This window comes from Callithrix jacchus, chromosome 5 (assembly GCF_049354715.1).
Source record: "Callithrix jacchus isolate 240 chromosome 5, calJac240_pri, whole genome shotgun sequence".
Lineage (NCBI taxonomy): Eukaryota > Metazoa > Chordata > Mammalia > Primates > Cebidae > Callithrix > Callithrix jacchus.
In genome coordinates this window covers 122,161,950-122,184,880 of record NC_133506.1, presented here as the reverse complement: position 1 = coordinate 122,184,880, position 22,931 = coordinate 122,161,950, and the positions used below count along the sequence as shown (strand labels likewise).

Here is a 22,931-nt window from a genome sequence, read left to right as displayed (position 1 = left end):
ACTCTCTTGCCTCAACCTCCCAAGTAGATGGAATTACTGGCATTATATATATATATGTATGTATGTGTATGTATATACACACACACACACAATTTATTTTAAGGTAATACATATATAGACACACATATTTATTTTATCATATATATATATATATATATATATATACACACACACATACATACACACACACACACACACACACACACACACCCATGCTATCACCTGATAAAAGAAAGCTAAAGTGGCTACACTGATATTACACAAAGTAGATCTCAAACTAGAGTATAATTCTAGGGACAAAGAAGGTCATTTCATAACAATAAATGAGTTAATTAATCAAAAGTACACAATCCTAAACATTTATCATCTAATAACAGAACTACAAAATTCATCAAGAACTGATAGAACTTAAACCTGAAAATTGCAAATTAGACAAATACCAATTAGATTGCAAGATATCAATACCCCTCCTCAGTAATTGATAGAAAGAGCAGCCAGAAAATCAGCAAGAATACAGTAGACCTGAACAACTCTACCAACCAATTTGACCTTATTAATATTTTTTTTTGTTTTTTCAGTAGGAATTTCACTCTTGTTGCCCAGGCTGGAGTGCAATGGCAGATCTCGGCTCACTGCAATCTCTACCTCCCAGGTTCAAGCAATTCTTCTGCCTCGGTCTTCCAAGTAGCTGGGATTACAGGTGTGCACCACTACACTTGGCTAATCTTGTATTTTTGGTAGAGATGGGGTTTTACCATGTTGGCCATGGTGGTGTTGAATTCCTGACCTCAGGTGATCTGCCTACCTCAGCCTACCAAAGTGCTAGGATTACAGGCATGAGCCACCATGCCCAGCCCCTGATTAACATTTACAGAGCAATCTATTCTTCCCAAGTACACAGAGAACATTTACAAAAATAAACCATATTCTGGGCTGTGAAACAAATCTCATTCAAAAGCATTCAAGTCATACAAAATGTTATCTTACTACAATGGAATTAAAGTAGAAATCAATAACAGAAAAATTTCTAGAAAATCACCAATAATAAACAACTAAAATACCTTTCTAAAAAACCCATAGGTCTAATTTCAAGAGAAATGAGGAAGTATACTGAACTAAATGAAATTGCAAATACAATGTACTGGAACTTGTGGAATGTATTACTGAAAAAGAAAACTATAAATTACTTATAACCACTTAAGCTTTCACTTTAACAAAATATGTGCGACGGCTGTATACTGAAAACCCTTTTTTTGTTTGTTTCTTTGTTTGTTTTTGAGATAGAGTCTTTCTCTGTTGTCCAGGCTGGAGTACAGTGGCGTGATCTCAGCACACTGCAACCTCCATCTCCGGGGTTCAAGCAACTCTTCTGCCTCAGCCTCCCAGTAGCTGGAATTACAGGCATGTGCCACCATACCTGGCTCATTTTTATATTTTTAGTAAAGACAGGATTCCTCTATGTTGGCCAAGACTGGTCTTGAACTCCTGACCTCAGGTGATTCCCCCACCTCTGCCTCCCAAAATGCTGGGATTACAGGCATGAGCCACCACACTCAGCCTGAAAACTTTTTTTAATGCTGGAAAAAAAGTAAAGACCTAACAGAAAAAAAATGGAGAGATATATACCCTGTTCAAAGATCAGAAGAATCGGTATCATTAAGATGTTAATTCCTCACAAAGTAACCTAACAATCAAACACAATGCCAATCCAAATCCCAGAAGGCTTTTTTGTAGGAATTGACAAGCTGATTCTAAAATACAGATATATAGAAATGCAAAAGAGGGAGCCGCGATGGCTCTGGCCAGTTGTCCTGGCGCTTGAGGAGGCGAGGCTATGAGTTCAAGGCCAACCTGAGCAACATAACAAGCTCTCATTGATTAACAAAAAAAAAAAAAAAAAGAAATGCAAAAGACCTAGAATAGAAAATTTGTAAAAATAATTAAGTTGGAGGATTTACACTCCCCAATTTAAAGACTTTTACAAAGCTATAATAATCAAGACAGCATATTTGGTATAACATAAACATATGCATCAATAAAAAGTATAGAGTCCATATATAGGATCAACTGATTTTCAACAAAGGTTCCAAGGCAGTTCAATGAGGGAAGGACAGAGTTTTCAAAAAATAGTACTGGAATCACTGCACATATATATGTAAAACCAAAACAAAGTAACAATAATCTTAGTCCTTACTCTTACACTATATACAAAATTTAACTCAAAATAGACCTAACGTAAGACCTAAAAACTATAACACTTCTAGAAGAAAACATAAAAGAAGATCTTGGATTAGATATTTTCTTTTTCAGATGCAATACCTAGAACATGACCCACAAAAGAAAAAATGGATAAAATGGACTTCAACAAAAATAAAAGTTGCTGCTCTTGGAAAGCTACTGTTAAGAAAATGAAAGCTAGACACAGTGGCACATGCCTGTAGTTCCAGATACTCAGAAGGCTGAGGTGAGAGGATCACTTGAGTCCAGGAATTTAAGGTCAGATTGGGCAACAAAGCAAGACCCTGTCTTTAGAAGAAAAAAAGAAAAAAAAAGGAAAGCCATAAACTGGGAGAAAGTATTTTCTAAATACATATCTCATTAAAGATTAGTATCCAGAATCTATAAAGAACTCTCATAACTTAAGACAACCCAATAAAAAGGTGGGCAGAGACATAAATAGATACACACATGGCAAATAAGCACAATAAAAAAGATACTCAACATCACTCATTATTAGGGACATACAAAAATGTAAATTAATACCAGAATGAGATATGATTAGACATCCACTAACAAGTAAAATTAAAAAGACTAACGATACTAAGTGCAAATGAGAACATGGAACAACTGGAAATCTCCTACATTACTAGTAGAAATAAAAAATGGTTTAGCCACTTTTGAAAATAATATGGCAATTTCTTATAAAGTTACATTTTATATTTATAATATGCCCAGAAATCTCACTCCTCAGTGTTTACCCAAGGGAAAAAATACATATGGTCACACGTATGTTTATAGCAGCCCTATTCATAAGGTCCCAAAATTAGATACAGCTAACATGTATATTAACTGACAATGAATTAACATATTGCAGTACATCCATACAACTGAGCAGTAACAGTAAAAAGGAACAAACAAACATTATATGATATATATAATCTGGGTGAATATCAAAACCATCAAGCTAAGTGAACAAAACTGGACACAAAAAATTATATATTATAGAATTTCATTTATATGACATACTAGAGAGTATGGGGCAAAAGTCAGATCAGTGGTTGCTCAGCGCTAGGGGTCAGAGGATGGGATTGCAATGGGAAACTTTTTGAAAATATATAAATGTCATGTATCTTGATTTTGGTGGAAGTTAACAACTCTGCATATTTGTTAAAACTCATCAATGTACTTTTTAAAAGGGTGAATTTTACTGTATATAACCCATACCTCAATAAACTTGAAAAAAAAAATACAGTAGATAATTTTTCCTTCTAATTCTAGCAGATTTGTAAAAAAAAAAAAAAAAAATCTTTATATCAATAATCTCACAATAACATTAATGCTTAGTATACCACAAAAATATTTCAAATTAACAAAAACATTTAACAGGAGAGGACCTTCCATCTCAATTTTAAATAACTACCATTTTAGAGTACTCTAAATAATTCAAATTTAGTATTCTTTTCAGGAACTCAGTGACACCAATCATAAGTGGTAGAGTTTAAGCTAAAGGACCCTCTGAAGTTACATCTCAATTTTGTATCTGTATACATAATCTATCTTCTGGAGAGAGGATTCATAGTTTATTCTCTCTCGAAAAGGTCTATAATCCATGAAAAAGTTAACAATCATACTGTTAAAGAAGTTGCCATGTGGCCAAAACTTTACATGTCATCAGTTTAGGAACAGGAGAACAGCAAAGTACAACTCACCATTTCGATTTTGCTCATGCTGATCCTTCTCCTGATGCTGATTTTGTGGCTGGCCTATGCTGACAGGTGGGTGATGTCCAAGGCCGTAAGGAATAGGAGATCCTCGTCCATGTGTCTGTAACAGGTTCATGTTATAGGCCATTGCTGCCTGATGGGTAATAATTCGAGGATCAACTGCAAACCTACCCTGGTATCCTGTCCATGGTACCTAGGTTATTAAAAAAATAAATTATATGCATTAAGTATATTTTGGAAGGCAAACTGCTAGAGTGCTGTTGATTAGGAAAAAGCGCGCGCACACACACACAGATGTTAATTTTCCCAAAACAAATAACTACAAAGTTGATGCTAGTAGTAACAATTGTATTTTAACAGGCTAAAAAACGGCTCCCTGAATCTTTTGTATGTAATGGAAAATAGATCATTTTTCAGATTAGGAGGAAACTGATGGCTTAAAATTGGTAATTATTCCTTGAGGCAATAAATCATTTTATATTATTTATTCATTTCCCCATATACATATATGAATATATACATGTCAGATTACCATAAAAATTATCTTTTAAAGTCGTAATTGTGATATATAGTTTAATAGACTGAATAGGAGAATAGGAGGGAAAGCTAAAAAAGAACTTAGCCTAAAGAGTCTGTACTTAAAAAATTGGTATTTCAACTAAAAATGAGTAAATACATCATTTAATGTTCATTTATTATAGGTAAAATTCAAATGCGTCATTACTTTCATCCATGCTTTTTTTTTTTTTCTCCTGAGATGGAGTCTTGCCCTGTCACCCAAGCTGGAGTGCAGTGGCACAACCTCAGCTCACTGCAACCTCTGCCTCCCAAGTTCAAGCGATTCTCCTGCCTCCTCAAGCTACTCAGCCTCCTGAGTAGCTGGGATTACAGGCACCCACCACCATTAGTGGCTGGCTAATTTTTTTGTATTTTTAGTAGAGACAGGGTTTCACCATGTTGGCCAGGTTGGTTTCAAACTCCTGACCTCAAGTGATCCACCTGCCTCGGCCTCCCAAAGTGCTAAGATTACACACCTGAGTCACCGCATCCAGCCTAATCTGTGCTTTTTAATTCAACTCAACTTTAAAACACAAAAACAGAAAACTTGTTTAAGTACGTCTAGATATATAATCTCTGCATATTAACATAAAAGGAATAAATACAGTGACATCTGAGCTACTGCTTCTATTATTTTATTATAACTGTTAAATACAGACTCTCAGAAATCTTACACAATAGAAGGCTCTTTGACCTAGTAAAGTGAAGTATAAATCCTAAGGGACTTAGTATTTAAAGCAGATGATGTATAATGTTGCCAGGCTGTCTGGGAAGAAATAACTCTGCTAAAATCTAAAGTCTTAAGTCTATGGAGAGTGGGCATGAATTACATATTTCTCATTTACAGTCATTCTTCTTGGCTGTCATGATTGTGAACTATCCTGACCAATATGGCTGAGAAATGTTTGCTGCTAAGCATTTTCCCATTCTAGAGTGTGGGCAAGGCTGCCAGAAACCTTTGGCAATGATCACCTCAGCCTGAAATTACAGTGCTTGCCTTAAATGAAAGAAATTATTTCCTAGGCTAAAACTCCTGAATTGGAAATACGCATGTCAGCAAATAATAAAATATTCAAAAATTTTAAAAAAAGTGAAAATGAGTTTACATACAAGATGGACGTTCTCTAAAAATCCGTAGTCTTACAAAGGATTCAGTAATGTTTTTAAGAAGTAGTGAAGATTTCATAAGATGTGGAATTTCTCAGCTCAATTTAGGTCCAGTGAACTAGACTAATCCAAGCCTCTCTGCCTCCTCCAATCAATTGAATTTCTTGGGAACAGTTTTTGACTTATATAAAAATTAAAAGATAAAATGAAAACATCACTTTACAAAATAAGAGACCAATTCATTAGCTCTGTTAACTTTTGCCCAATTTTCCTCAATAAAATATTTTAAAAGATTACAAAGGTGGCCAGGTGCAGTGGCTCACACCTGTAATCCCACCACTTTGGGAGGCCAAGATAGGCAGATCACCTGAGGTCAGGAGTTTGAGACCAGCCTGATCAACACAGTGAAACCCTGTCTCTACTAAATACAAAACATTAGCCAGGTGTGGCAGTGCGTTCCTGCAATCCCAGCTACTTGGGAGGCTAAGGCAGCAGAATCACTTGAACCCAGGGAATGGAGGCTGCAGTGAGCCAAGATTGTGCCACTGCACTCTAGCCTGGGCAACAAGAGCAAAACTCCATCTCAAAAAAACAAAACAAAACAAAAATTATTACAAAGGTTTCTAAATCGAAATATAACTTCTTCATAGTCACTAGCAACCTAATAACAAACTGTAAGCAACAATTCACATTTCTTTGGTTATTTCAAATTTAAAAGTGAGAGGTTAACAGTTGCTTTAAAAAAAGATTATGGGTGGCCGGGTGCGGTGGCTCAAGCCTGTAATCCCAGCACTTTGGGAGGCCGAGGTGGGTGGATCACGAGGTCATCAGATCGAGACCATCCTGGTCAACATGGTGAAACCCCGTCTCTACTAAAAACACAAAAAATTAGCTGGGCATGGTGGCGTGTGCCTGTAATCCCAGCTACTCAGGAGGCTGAGGCAGGAGAATTGCCTGAACCCAGAAGGTGGAGGCTGCAGTGAGCCGAGATCGCGCCACTGCACTCCACTCCAGCCTGCGTAACAAGAGCGAAACTCTGTCTCAAAAAAAAAAAAAAAAAAAAAAAAGATTATGGGCATCAAAAGGTTTTTTTAAAAAAAGACATTAGTCGAATACTATTTGGGATTAGCACCAGTTTAGTGAACTCTATTTTATTTGATTCAATAGAAAGTATTTCAAATGTCCACTTACAGGTAAAGGCACCGACATAACTACATTCCCTCCATAGACAGCAGGTACATAGAGAATACTTGTCCCAGTGTGAGGATCTATTCTTTGAACAGGGCTTGGAGATTTTCCCAAATTTGGATGAGGTCCAAGAGGGGGTGGAGGAGTATATGCTCTAATAGGATTGCCAATAAGTACAGAAGGATTGGGTTGAACTGAAAAATAAACAGAAAAAGGATGCACTCAATAGCTGTACATAGTCATCTAAAAAAATAAATTATTCAACAGCAAAATATATTTCCCAGGTTTGCCTAAGATATCTTATCATCAAAGAATCATCAGTGTGGAAAAGTAAAGCATATTACAAAAAAACAACCATTTTATAGTGCTCCCTAAAATTAACATGAGTTATACAAAGTATTCCTTTTATAAACTAGCATAATTTTAAATGTTTTCTGAGGAACTCAGGATGTGTCTTCCAAGAGAGTAAGCTATGCACACACTCCTAGTAAACAGTCTTCTAAAAAAGTGTACAACTGTTCAGAATAAAGTTTTGACTTGCAATTTTACAGAACCACATACCATATGAAAGTTAAGCAATTATTATTTTAAAAGCATAACTATGCAATAATTAAAATCATTTAAGTAAATGTTTTATCTTGAAACTTTTAGGACCTGACATTTGTAGGACATAAATATTTTCTGAAAACTTATGTTGCATAAAAGGCTTAAATGTTTTTCCTCAAAACCTCTGGGTATGTACATGAATAGCTACAAAATCCCCCCTTTTCAGAAATAACATATCAATGCACTGATAAAACCCTAAGTGTTCAAGAATTAAGAGAGGTTCCAAAGTGTGTGTGTGTGTGTGTGTGTGTGTGTGTATCAGAGAGAGAGAGAGAGAGAGAGAGAGAGAAAGAGAGAGAGAGAGAGAAACCATCTCCCCACCTTCCTCTTTCTTGTGATGAAATTTGGGAAAAATATCTTACATCAGAAAAGCAAGTTTTCATAGGGTAATTTTCCACTTACCAATTCCATCATTCTGGAAGTGATCATTCTGGGTATGATGAAGACCTCTCCCCTTTAAAGAAAAACACAAATGTATGACAATTTAAACATGTTTAATATTAGAAAACAATAACCATTTTCCTAACCATATGTAAATTATATACATCAATAATTAAAATCTAAAAATTGTGAGTCTATAATTAATAACCATTAGACTTCTTTGAGCCAATTTTCTTTTTAAACATAGATTACAGCCATCTCAAATAATATTGCTGGGCCTAAAGTTTTCTCAGTTTCAAATTAAGGGTATCTAAAATTCTTTTTTTAAAAACATTTTTCATTAAAATGAAATATGCAATCAACATGACTTAAAATTCTATTCCTTGGCAGGAATAGAATTGCAGTTTCTCTACACATTTTGTAACAAATCACAAGAAGTTGTTTTTCAAAGGAAAAATGTTAATCTTCAATTCTTGAGGATGAGAACCTTTAGAGCAGTAAAAAGAATGTAAATATGGCTTGAGATTTATAATATTTTGAGTATAATTCATGATATATTAAAGTACATTTACTTCAAAAAAACAAAAAACAGAAAAAGGGGCCCGGTCATCATTTGCTTGTGAGAGAATCCAGTTCATTGTTAGACAGCAATTGGGCAATACATATCAACAGCATCAAAAATGTACATACGTTAACCCAGTAATTGCAATTCCAGAAATTTATCCAAATGAAATAATCATGAATTTGGGCACAGAGAGCATGGTTTATGTGTGTCATAAATGTTAATAATCTACATGCCCATCAGTGAAGGATTTATTAAATAAGCAATAGCAAATTCACATAATAGTGTATTTAGCCTACCATTAAAAATGATGATATTTGGGCAGAAACAATATTTGAAGAGACAAGGTTTCTGAATTTCTGGATTAAAAAAAAAAATCCTCTCTTCCCATGGCTATAACACATATCAAGCCAACTGAGGAAAAGTAGCACATTATGCAACTTACCCTTAGACACACAAAACTTGTAAATTTGTAAATTACATCTGAAAACTAAAGACACGATTATGTCTACAGCAGGAAGAAAAATTCATTCCTGACCAAAGCAAAATTATAATGATGTTTGACTTAGCTACTTATCTAACTGTTAGAAAGAGCAAATATTCAGATCAGCAGTGAACACTGAAGGTTTAAGGTCAATTGGTTATGAGTGAGGAAGGATAGCTAAAGTCAGAAAGTCATGAAAAAAAAAGTCTCATAAAATCAGAAAAAGACCCCCCCCCCCCAAAAATCATACTCGGTCCATTAACCTCAAGAGAAAGAAGGTTCACAGTGATTGGCACCAGCTATATGAAGAAAAATCTTCTGAGGAATAGAGAAGTGATAAGAAAAGCATACAGAAAAAAAGGGAAAAAGGCAAACATCAAATGGCAGAAGTAGATGAGAAGCAGGAGCGATTAGAAGAGACAAGAGCAGCCAGTAGCACACACACTGAAAGAAGAAAGGAGAGCCAATGACAGACAGCAGATAAGGCAGTTCCAAAAGGGTGACAAACCATTTAGATTTCTTATCCTCCTGATCAATCACTAATTTGCTAATGACTCAACAAGCAGGGACAACTGCTTAGCATGTGGAGGAAACACAGCAATTTAGTCAGAGTGTGGCAGGCAGAATGGCCTCTGCAAAGAGGCCCATATCCTAATCCCTGGCTCCTGTGAATAATATTTTATGTGGCAAATGGGACTCTGTGAATATTAATTAAAGTTACAGATTTAAAATAGGGAGATTATCCTGGATCAGCTGGGTGAGCCCAATGGTTGGAGTAAGGGAGACACAGCGGAAGAGGAAGTAAGAGAGATTCCCAGGGAAAGGAGGATTCAATGCACCATTACTGGCTCTGAGATGTAGGGGACACAGTTGAGAACTGGTACGAAGCCTCTAGAAGTTAAGAATGATTCCTAGCTGACAGTCACCAAGGAAACAAGGACATTAGTCCTATAACCACAGGGAACTGGATTCAACCAACAACCTGCCTGATCTTGGAAGGAGATTCCTTCCAGAGCTTCCGGATAAGAGCCCAGAAAGTCGGCCTTGAGAAGCCCAGAGCGAAGAAATCAACCAAGACAATCCAGACATCTGACTCATAAAATTGCCAGGCAATCCGTTGTGTTAAATTACTATGTTTGTGCTTATTCACTATAGTAGCAACAGGAAACTAATAAAAAGAGTAATCATAATCTAGGGTAATCCTATACTGTAAAGCTGGAAGCACACCAGACAATATATATCAGCACTATGGGTGCTGTGTAGTATACTAAATAAAAACCAAATTGGGGCCTATGCAGTAAAAAGATAGTGGCATATCTGTAAGTATAATAGAGTATTCTACATGGTTCAATATTGGATACAATCCTCCAGTCACTGTATTTTGTATTTTGATTTAGCAAGAAGCAATAGAACAGTAAATTTACTTAGTTTATATAAAACATACAGTGTTTCGTAGCTTATACACAAAATAATAATGTAGCAGACCAGGCGCAGTGGCTCAAGCCTGTAATCCCAGCATTTTGGGAAGCCAAGGCAGGCAGATCACTTGAAGTCAAGAGTTTGAGACCAGCCAGGTTAACATGGTGAAACCCCGTCTTACTAAAAAACGCATTTAAAAAAAAAATTAGCTGGACATGGTGGCGCTTGCCTGTAGTCCCAGCTACTCAGGAGGCTGAGGCAGGAAGAGTGCATGAGCCCAGGAGGTGGAGGTTGCAGTGATCGCAGATTGCTACTGCACTCCAGCCTGGGTGACAGAGACCCTTTTTCAAAAAAAAAAAATTTTAATGTTTTAAAGGAAGCTCAAAACTGACATACTCTTTTAATTCTTATTGGTAACTTTAGTATGCTGATGATTATAAATATAAAACAAAAACACCTGGAACAAATACTAAACATGCCAATCTCAGAACTTTCTTTTCTAGATGGTAACTGCAAGCATTTTTTTCAGGTACCCTAGCAAACAAGCCAGCTGTCTCTGTTCAAAATAACTATAGTTCAAAAGTGGAAATGGCCTTGACACCCCTGCTTCACTCCCTCTGACTGGAATGCTTCTCTACAAGAAAAATGGGTCAAAATCAATTGAAGTCATCTTCAAGAAGTCAGTCAAATTTTTTTACTCAGTCAAATACCACTTCAAATGAATCGGTCAGCAGTAAAGGTTCAGAATGATTTTCGGTACATAAATATTGTTATAATGTTATTCCTTATAAAGAATATTAGGACATGTTTTAATAACTGTGGTACTTTTTTTAAACTTCTTTGTTTTATTCACATCTCACTAAAACAACTCTATCAGTAGAGGCGATTAGAAGGTTATTTTATATAAATGATACCAGGAGTTATCGGGTATTAAAAATTGTTTGAGAATGATTATAACATTAAGCATGGCTAAACACCATACTGTATTTTCACTTACATGTCCAAACTAAACAAGTTCCTTGCAGAAACCGCTTGCCGCCAAATGTAACCTTCAATTCCAACACTTAAAGTAACTTGCAGCCCAATAAACCTTTGGCACTTCTGCGCTGTTTTCTCCCTTTAACCTCTTCAATTTCATTAACAGAGGCTTTACCTTGGGTGGTGATTGCTGCTGTCTGTTGGTACTTCCTGAATGCTGCAGTCTTAGAGCCCGGGGGATAAATTCAGGTGCCAGTGGATTCAACACGTATGTCTTCTTTAGTTCTAAAGCCTCTAACTGAGCCTTGATCTGTTCGAAAGTGATTCCATGTAGGCTATTGTTTTCATGACACAGGGCAATAAACCGTTCCCAAAATTTCCTACAGAAAGGAATTAGAAGATAAGTTTACAATTCAATGGATGAGATCACTGAATGTAAGTAAAGATAATTTCATATTCTGCCCCAACCCCAAATCCTTAAACCCAACAGTCATCTGACTATGATTGAGATACAATCTTTCTACCAGATCACAAAACTCCAGAAGTTTGATTTTGAAAGTATAGTCATACCTTATATTATAGTACATATAAAACAGGCTCTCCATTAATTTTGGTTCATCAATGCAAGTAATATAGTCAATGCTCACCTATCCACGCTAATTCAAAATGATGTTTTTTATTACCCACGGAAGATTTCCAAACTGATGCCAACTCATTTCAAAGAAAATATGTACTCTAGGCATACTCACTACATATATATATGTATATATATATATACTATATATACACTATATATATAGTTCAATATAATGAATATCATTATAATTTATATACATATACATACATACATATACATGTATATATATACACACACACACATATACACACATGTATGTCTTTCTGTGTGTGTGTGTGTGTGTGTGTGTGTGTGTGTGTGAGTGTGTGTGTGAGTGCATTTGAATTATAAGGCCAAAGTAGCCCAGTGTTAGATGACTGAGAAAAGCCAACTCAGTACATAAATTTGAGCCACAAGGTAGATAATCCTTATGAGGATTCTTAAGAAATAACCAGCTATCCCGTATTTTTCTCTTAATTAACAGATTGTCACAAGCACAACTTATACTATTATGTGTTAAATGAATTATGAAAAATATAGGAAGTTGAAATGCTAATTTTAATGTTTTCATTTCATAATCAAATTAGTAAGTACTAAAGGAGAAAAATACATTCAAAACTTGTTGCATTTGTATGCTGTTGTTCCTAGGTTGGAAAATTGATTTCTAAATATTAAAATTATTAAATACATATTACAAAAGACAACATAAAAAGTTTTTACATTTTAAATGACTTATAAATATGCATACCTATGTTTAAAAGAGAGGTTCAAATAATGTTTTATTATGCTATAAAAGATATGTGATATGGTTTCTTCCCAAGTTGGTATTCTTGTGTCCACGTGGACAGCAGGTAATCAAGTTGGCTTAAAGAAGCATAAATGAAAAGGTTTATATTATAAAAGTTAGTACATGAATGGGAATTGGGTTATTAATATATTCATAAAACTTTGCAGAGTTTAATTTCAAACTATGCTTCTCTTACATATGCCTTCTATCCATCTTTTCTAGTTTCTTGAAGATGAGTTTAAGGAATGAATCGAGATACTGGAGATTCAGAAGGCAGGAGGGTGTGAGGGGGTAAGGAATGAAAGACTATCTGTTGGGTACAATCTACACTATTCAGGTGAGGGGAACACTAAAAGCCCAGACTTGATTACTATAAAACTTATCCACGTAACCAAAAACCACTTGTACCCATAAAGCTGTTTAAAAAAAAAATTTAATAAGAAAATGTAAAAAAATTTAAATGGAATAAACAAAAAATAAAGAAATTAATTCAGAAAAAATTTTAGACCTAAACAACAGAAAAAGTAAAAATGAAACATTAAATACGTACTCCTGACCAGAAGACTAAGACTAACAGGACATCACACAGTTGCTAGAAATGTGTGTTGCCAAGAAATGCATACTGAAAAGCTGTCCTTTATTTTTAAGAATCCCACTGAGGAATTATGCTTTTTTTCTCATCATAACATGAGAAAATATAAGAAAGAACTATCTTATATAGCACTCAGGATCTAAAATCCATCAACTTTCCCACCCTTTAATAAGAACAGCCACAATATTCAACTGCATGAATATTTATCAATACAATTCTACTACATACTATATTCAAAAGAAAGTTCTTTTTAGTCTAATTGATAAAGTATCAGTTTCATAGAGTGGCATTTCATGTTTGTGTTGGACTTCAAAATAAAGCAAAACACCAAGAAGAATGGACTGACTTTTACTCTGTCTAGTTCAGTTTTTTGTTTTGTTTGGAGACAGGGTCATGCTCTGTCACTCAGACTAAAGTGCAGGAGGGCAGTGGCACGGTCTTAGCTCACTGTAACCTTGAACTCCTTGGCTAAAGCCTCCCACCTCAGCCTTCAGAGTAGCTGGGACTAAAGGTGTGTGCCACCACACCTGGCTAATTTAAAAAATTTTTTTTTAGTAGAGATGGGGTCTCGCTATGATGCCAGGGCTGGTTTCAAACTCCTGGCCTCAAGTAATCCTCCCCCCTTGGCCTCTCAAAGTATTAAGATCATGGGCATGAGCTACTGCACCCAGCCTTTAGCTCAATTTTTAATATCAATTTCTTATTACATTTTTCATTTCCAGCTTACATAGCCAAAATGCTAGAACTTACTCTATTTTTAAGCTACCTTTAAAAATTCCATACCCTATTCCTGTATCACCTCACTGACCTTGACTGCAATGAATAGAATTTGAAGTAACATTGAGTTAAGCAGAATCTTCAAACAACCTCATACTTCACAAAAAGCTAGAGACAGTCTGCTTACAAGAAGATTCCAGGGATTTCAAAGAAGTAGCCTTCGAGTTAAAGTATATCAATTTAGAAGTAACATTAAGTACTTAATAGAAGTTAATCAAGTTAAACTGGTTCCAAAAGTGACCTGAAATTTGCATGTTGTATCTGACTCCTTTTTTTTTTTGGCACATTGATATAGCAAAATGGTAAAGCATATGGATTCTAGAACTAGCCTGAAATCTTGACTCTGTCATTCAGTAGCTGTGTGAACTCCTGCAGATTACATAACCTGTCTTTACACCTCAGTTTCCTCATGTGCAAAGCGGGCACCAGCCCTACTATTATTATCATTCCTTATTATTGAAAAGACATTTGTGTCTCACCTCTAAACTTTCAGGGAAATGCTTCTTTCCTTCAAAAATTCTTAGTTTTAAAGCTAAAATTTTTCCTTTTTTCTCTTTACGTTGGCCCTTGAACTCCCCAATATCTTACCAAAGTACAATATATAAAATTATGAATCATTTCTGAATATAACCGAAAGATCATGTTAGAATAAGGACAATAATTCACCACTATGGTTATCTAAAGGCTTCATCAATTCTCAGCCCCTCCCTAAAATGTTAACATAATATCCTGCCAACCATTTTTTTAGTACTATTGGTTTAAAAACCCAAGTGTGTATTATGCTGTAATATAATCTTAGGCATTTCAAAGGATGTAATCTTATTTTTAATCACTGCCTGAACAACACAAAGTTTGGTTTTCTTTCTGTTAACCTTACTTCTAGGATCACTGATAAAACACTAAAAAAATCACTTGGTACCCTTAGGTCACAGTGTGTGTGTGTGTACACATATACATACACCCCTACACATACATGAAATATGTTTATATTTCACAGAGTAAATAAAATGTGCTAATGAAGAAACTCAGCTCAAGAGAAGACCTCCAAACGCCTGGGTTTGAGGAAATGTTATCACTCTCCTCTTAGCCTCCTGCCATTCCATGCAGATTTATCTGAGCATATCCATCATTTCTGGGAAAGGCAGCATAACCAGAGAGAAGAACGTGGGTTTTGAAGTCAATCTGACATCTGTTTGAGTGAACCACATAATAGCTATGTGACCCTGGGCAACTGAAACTCTCTGAATCAGGCTGCCCATTTAAAATGCAAATAAAATACCCATATTACAGGGATGTTGGGAGGATGGTTTATGTGTGCAAAGCACATAAACCAGCACCTGGCACAAAGAAAGCTGTCAATAAACAGCAGCCACTCTATTAATACTTGCTAGCTTGGCGAGAGAGAGAGAGAGAGAGGGAGGATCTTCACTATATCCATTTCGAATTAACAGAAAAAAATCTGTTTAAAAACATAACAAAAAAGAATATACAACTGACTGGCTTCTGAACTGGTATAATATACACAGTACGTATTCCTTAAAAACTTGACTGATATTTGGGAATATATTAGTTTTTGTGAAAATATTCAATGAAAAAAGCAGGAGAAGAGTACTAAAGAACTCAAACTATGAAGAACTCACTCTTCTATTTCCAGGACCCAAGAATCATGTTATGTCCTCTGAGTTTATTACTTGTATTGTGAGATTAAATTAACATATAATTAAATTAGTGAGATTAAAGCTTAAATATCCATATGTCCCAACTATCAATTCTTGGGCTATAGCCATAATTAAACCGGACAAATAAAGCAGATAATCAACTCTGCCATTTAACTATGGAATTTACGGTTTTTTTTCACGTAACACAATATATTTGCTTCCCTGAAAATATTCTGCTTAGCTTATCAATTAATGTGTATTCCCTGACACTCACTTCCCAGCTGAGCAGTACGAAACAAGCAACAGTAGACTCAGCTTTGAAGTTAAAAATTAGCCCTGGATAATTCTGAGAGCATGGTGTCAGGAAGAATTATTCACCCATTTGCTCTAAGAAAATAATGATTTCTGTCAGAGAGTGGACAAAAAATGCTGATCTCATGCAATTCACAGTATAATATGACTCTATAAGAAAGGTATAATGGTTTCTTTAAAAATATTCAGGTTGGTAAATATATTTGGAGTTATTTTTAAGGAGAGCCCAAAACTAATGTGGCTTAACACTATTCTTTTTTTAATTTTCTTTGAGACAGGGTCTTGCTCTGTTACCCAGGCTGGAGGGCAGAGGCGTGATAACTATAGCCTCGACCTCCTGGGCTCAAATGATCCTCCCACCTTAGCCTCCTCAGTAGCTGCCACCATAGGCACATGTCACCATACCCAGTTAAATTTTGTAATTTTTGTAGGGATAATGTTTTCCCATGTTGCCCAGACTGGTCTCAAACTCCTGAGCTCAAGCAATCTGCCCATGTGGGCCTCCCAGAGTGCTGGGATTACAGGTGTGGGCCACTGTGCCTGGCCGGAACACTATTCTTACATCCATTTATTCCCCTAATAGTTTCTAGCTGTTTTCAACATGTCCCAATCTATATATGTGCTTTAATATATTACATTCTAATCAAATTGTATGTGCTGTCTTACTTACCAAATAATAAATATAAGCAAAAATGGTAAAAATACCACAAGCAACATTCTAACCAAGTATACTTTCAATGACTAGTAAAGTAACTAAAGTAAATTCTTAGGATAGAAGCCAAGTTAGTAGACTCCTTGATATACTTGGTTCTTCTATTTATTTGTAACTTAGAATTAAGATATTCTTGGCTGGGTGTGGTGGCTCACTCCTGTAATCCCAACACTTTGGGAGTATGAGGCGGGCGGATCACTTGAGGTTGGGAGTTCGAAACCAGCCTGGCCAACATGGAGAAATCCCATCTCTACTAAAAATACAAAAAAAAAAAAAATTAGCTAGGCATGGTGGCACATGCCTGTAAGTCCAGCTACTAGGGAGGCTGAGGTAGGAGAATCACTTGAACTCAGGAGGCAGAGGTTACAGTGAGCCGAGATCGTGCCATTGCACTCCAGCCTGGGCAACAAGAAGAAAATGCCATCTCAAAAAATCAAACAAAAAGACATTCTCCCCCCTCCAATTTTTTTGTCATTAGTGACTACAAATGCATGGTAATATATTTTTAAAGTATGAAATTAAAGATGGTACAACAGAATTGTTAATAGATAAATAAGCCACAGACCCTCCAAGCTTTGTTTTTTAAAAACATTCTTTTCACAAATTAAAACTCTACTTGATTCCTTTGATGATAGCTTTCCTCTATAAAGGATATTAACTTTTTGAGGAATCTTACATTCTAATACATGAATTTATTCTTACAGATCCAAATAGTCTCCCTTCTCATAGCATTTTTCTTCCTGCTAGAACACAAAAATAGATAATAAAATGCTGTCATTATCTATATTGCAAGAAAAAAAACCTGATTTAAAGAGTGCCATGTCCTAATAGTTTTGTCTACTTTAATTCTAACATATCAAAAAGAAATAATTACCCAAGGCAGATTCAGGACTACCTACATCGCTTTTTACTATTCTGAACTTCCTATGACAGGTACTAGCATACTTATAAAATTTTAAGTAATCCCTAGTGTATTTCTTTCTTTTTCACAAAAGGATATTATAAATATCTGTTCAAGTACTTTTTTTTTTAATGGTAACACAGTTATTCAATACTCAGAAGGCCAAATCTTCTATTACTGGCTTCGTACAGTTAAAATTCCGATTAACTGGTATGAGTCACAAGTGTATAAAGATTTTTGTCTGTAGGTTGATATTTTAACCATATTTAGTAGAAATTGTTCCTTAAAACTAAAGTCTAATGAATACTAATGATGCTATTGAAAGACAAGTAATGACTACTTCTAACCCCCTTAATGTTAAGATCTTCTGGATTAACCAGATACAAAGAATTATCTACATTGAGAAACCTTAAGAGAGCAAGACTACAGATGGAAATTCATCAAAAATTATTACAATGAAGGGGGGAAAGTGAGGCACTAAGGGATACAAAAGTTAATATCTGTCAAAGACATATACACACATGAAACCAGCTCAGGATCCTTGCTCTAGTTGTTGCTTCTTCCTCGAGCACTTTTACCCCAGATAGCTTCATACCTTACTCCCTCATTTCCAAAGTCAGCTTCTCAGTGAGGTCTGCTCTCACCACGCTATTTACAATCACAAGCGAGTCTGTCCCATCCCCATCACTCCTAATTCTCCTTAATGTTTTATTTCTTTTCCATTCAACTTACCATGTAAACTACTATATAATATTCCTATTTAGTTTATTATAATCTTCCTCTCCTCATCAGTAAAAAGCCCCACCAATAAAATGTAAGCCCCACAAGGGCAGAGATCTTTGTCTGTTTTGTTCACAGATATATCTTCTGCAGCTAGAAGAGTGCTTAGAAGCTAGAAGGCACTCAGGAAATATCTCTTGGATAATGGCTCAATGAATACACAATTATGCATACAATGAATAGATCCAAAGTAATATGCTTTTGTGTTCCCTTTGGATATCAGGCTATAAAAAACCTGATTTTAATTATCCAGAAGGTCATACGAATGTACATATAGGTATACAAATCATGTCACATTTCCCCTTTAGTGTCTCAATCAGTAACACATAATTACCTGCATCTTCCAATAGAGCACAGAGCAATGGGATCACCCACCACAGCAACCAGGGATTGTGCTCTTGTGATGGCAGTATTGAGAAGCTTGTAGTTAGATAAAAAACCATAATCTAAGTCCTCTGTGGAATCTTCCAGAAGTTGCTCTTTCTTTTTAATTGGTGTCTGTTTATGTTTACAAGTATGTCTTGTACGTACTGTGCTAAGAAACAAAACTCTGAACTGCTTTCCTACAAAGAAAATTTTTAAGAAAAGACTTAAGATTGTCATTCTGAACCACTGATAAAATAAAAGCATTGCATTTTTTAAAATGTAATTTGCAAATAACAAACACTGGTGAAGATGTGGCGAAACTGAAACCCTTATGCACTGCTGGTGAGAATGTACAATAGTACAGCTGCTGTGGAAAACAATGTGGCAGTTCTTCAAAAAATTAAACATAGAATTACCATACGATCCAGTAATTCCATGCTTACGTACATATTCAAAAGAACTGAAAGGAGCCACTCAAACAGATACTGGTATATCCTTGTTTACAGCAGCATTATTCACAATAGCCAAAAGGTGGAAGCAACACCAGTTAAGTATCCCGGACAGAGGAATGGATTAACGTATATGGCATATACATTCAATAGATTATTCAGCCTCCTAATGGCATGAAATTCTGAGACATCCTACAACATGAACAAACCTTGAAGGCATTATGCTAAGTGAAAGAAACCAGTCATACAAGGACAAATACTAGATAATTCCATCTATATGAGGTAGCTAGAATAGTCAAATTCATAGAGAAAGAATATAGAAGGGTAACTGCCAGGAGAGAAGGAGGAATGGGTCATTTAATGCGTAGAGAGTTTCAGCTTGGAAAGATAAAGTTCTGGAGATGAATGGTGATGACTGTTGCACAATAATGCAAATGACTTTAATGCCACAGAACTTACGTTCATAAAAATTGTTAAAATGGTAAATTTTACGTTATATATCTTTTACCACCATAAAAAATGTTTTTAATGATACTGCTGGAACCAACCTTAAAGACTATCTAATCCCAGGTTCTGCCCAATACAAGGACCCTTTGCTGAAGCAGTCATCTAGTCTCTGGCCAATGAGGGCAGGCACAGCTGCTTTCATAAGGAAGTCTACAGAAAGTCTAGGTGTATTATATTTTCTCTGACATGCTTTATATAGTAACGTATCTATTTTCTTACCCTATGACAACTCTCAATAGTGTGGATGTCAGTCCTTAGTCTTCTCTTCTCTAGGTCAAACAATTCTAGTTTTCTCAACCATTCCTGACTCATGGCAGTTTCTAGACCATTCACTACCCTATGTCTCCTCTGAGTGCTTTCTAATTTGCTCCTAATGTTCTTTCTGAAATGCTCACCTAAATTCTGTATAATCTGGACAACCCATGGTACAGTGGAACTACTTTTTGCCCCACGATCTGACCGCTGTGTACTACTCTTACTACTGGTATCATCCTAAAACCTAACATTGGATTAGGCTTCATTTAGAGTTGACATATTAGTGTTGCTTCATATATTTAAAAGCACAAATTTTCTAGCAATTAATTACATGAAGATAATTTAAAAGAGTTGCTGTTAACTATAAACTTATAAAAGTCTTTAAAGATCTTTATGAAGAAATTCATCCTCAGATACAGTATAACAGCAGAATGTGTTATATGCTATTATGACTGTAATTCACAGCATACACATACTATGTGGCATTTATACAATTATGGTCACAGAAAAGGTATATTTGTCAATACTTCTTTTGTTTGGATATAAAAATTTAATAAACATGTAAATGAGTTCAACCTTTAATTGCTAAACTTGGCATTAAAGAACTTGATATGAAGTGAGCACATAATTGCTTCTTCAGAAAAGAGATTTTGAGCATTAAAAATCCAATGTGAACACACTTTAGATTTCAGCATTTGAATGACTTAATTCATTTCAATTAATACTTACCTTGAACATTTAGCACCCTTTCTACATTAACATCAGACAATCTCTTTTTACGAAGTTCAGCCCGTATTCTAAACACTTGATCAGCATATGGAGTCACCACACCAATACTGCCATCATCTAACTTCCCCCACGCTACTGGCCACTTCCTTCTTAACTCTTCTACGCGTTCCACCACTTCAAACACCTTTAAACAAACACACACACACATATTAAAGTTATCACCAATGTTTGGAGAAAATAATATGGTCACTGAAACAGATTATAAAGGATCCCATTTTAGCAGATGCCATTTAAAAAAACTAGCTCTAAATGGGAGTAATGCTTTGCTGATGTGAACAGAGTGACAATGTAAATTTTTCATTTACATTTTAAACAGTAAAATTTCCCAATAATAAAACCAGTGGAAACAAGAAAATCAGAGATAATGCTATTGGCCCCCAAGTTCCTGTGTAGGGAGGCACAAGCTCAAGTTCCTGCATGGGAAAAAGACAGGGAGTGGCCATGATACTAGGGAAAGCAAGTCCTCATAGCCCCAGTAATCCTCAGTCCACTCTCTCCAGATCAGGCCAATGAAACCAACCAACAAGAAGCTTCCTCTCATCAGTGACATCACCAAGTACCAGCAGTACAAGGTCTAACTTTGTCCCCTTCTTCACTGATATAACCAAGCATTCCAGCTAACAGCCATCAACTGACACCAAACCACATTTGGGACTAGGCCACATTTGGATCAGAGAAACAGACTTTCAGAATTCAAGGCCTGCTAGTGGTACAAGTCCAGCCAGGCCATTTCATTAACCTTGCAATAATAAAGCAATGCCACAGTTTATGCAACTGAATTTTTGAGATCCCATTTATTGGCATACGATAGGGTTTTTAGGATAGTCTGTTCTATTTTAATTCAATGAACCGATCAAACAGTTTCAATGTTTGGCACAGTGGAGAAGATATAAAACTTAATAAAACATATTCCTTGCCTGCTACTTACTAAGAAGAGCTTACAGTTTATTTAGAAAAGAGAGTTGCAATAAAAAATATAAGGCAAGCACAATAGAGGGTCTAGTCAAGAGTCTAGGGGCATACAGAGGAAGGAGACATCTTTTAAAATGTCTTTTAGTACATCATTTCTTTATTACTAACAATATCTATTTTAATTTATAATATTAAATATATTTAATAAAAATTGACAATTTTCATCTTTTGAAGAACTTGAAGGTTATTGACTAGGAAGCAGTTCCCATGTCCAGATACAAATTCAACGAACTACAGAGGAAGGGACTATAGTCATCCTGTTGTTATTATGACACAGCAGCAAGTGCATCAAACACACAGACTACCCAAGGAATGTGAAGAGCAAACTAGATTAAAGACATGGCATCCTCACTATCAGGAAACAGAGCAGACATACTGATCTACTATAGTAAGGAATAAGAAAAATTTATCTTTACCCAGCGGTTAGATGTAAGGATAGATGAGTTGGGAGACACCTCTGATTCCCCCTCCCACCCCACAAACAGAGTTCCCACCACTAAGCAACATACAACCAATTCTGCACTTTATCCTCCTGTTGTGTAGTCAAAAAACAGACTTAGAATGATGATATGAGTCATTTTGGGAAACATCTCTCCCAGACAGACGTCTTTTAAGCCGGTCAAAATTAGCAAAGACAATCACTCAAAGTCTCTAAAGACAAATCTCTAAAGAGATTAGAAGAAATCAAGAAGCATCTATCTATTCAACAAAACCTATAAAAACTCACTAAGAACAGTGGAAGATATAGAGGCCTACAAGCTAGGGACTGCCTCATTCCCCCACAGCTCTGTCTTACAAACTGTTTCAACAGCCAAGGGACAATTCCCATCTCCCTAGCTCCCACCTATTCCAGGTGCTTTGGGCAGCTGGTAAACATTGGCAGATTTCATTTTTTCACAGATTTGTGCTGCAGAAGGCCTATGATAAGCAGTTGGCAGTAGTCAGATGGTGCCTGTTCCCCAACCCCCATCTCCTGCTACATAGGGAGTAGGACAGCGGATGGCAGTGCGGTCCCTCTTTCCTACATAGCTCTGTATGGCCTTGGCAGCCCATTGACAGTTTCCATGTTCTCCAGCTTTCTGATACAGAAGACATATGCTGGATAGATTCAACAGCCAATGAACATCAGCAGATCCCAACCTCCCCTAGTGTGTGTTGGGAGAAGACCCACATTTGGTAGTGGCACCAGCTGGATAGAAGCACCTGAGGGCAGCATGAATTACATACAGAC

General features: G+C 35.9%; 1 protein-coding gene across 12 annotated transcripts in view; it reads right to left on the bottom strand.

The window, feature by feature from the left end:
* Positions 1–22,931, bottom strand: part of HELZ (helicase with zinc finger) — a 175,833-nt gene that overhangs the window by 49,804 nt on the left and 103,098 nt on the right. For all 12 annotated transcript variants that reach the window (XM_078374466.1, XM_035301579.3, XM_078374468.1 and 9 more), the window contains 6 exons: positions 20,669–20,852; positions 18,697–18,925; positions 11,403–11,607; positions 7,806–7,857; positions 6,801–6,991; positions 3,930–4,137 (listed from right to left, as the gene is read on the bottom strand). In XM_078374466.1, coding sequence (XP_078230592.1) covers positions 3,930–4,137; positions 6,801–6,991; positions 7,806–7,857; positions 11,403–11,607; positions 18,697–18,925; positions 20,669–20,852 — 1,069 coding nt within the window. The remainder of the gene's footprint in view (positions 1–3,929; positions 4,138–6,800; positions 6,992–7,805; positions 7,858–11,402; positions 11,608–18,696; positions 18,926–20,668; positions 20,853–22,931) is intronic.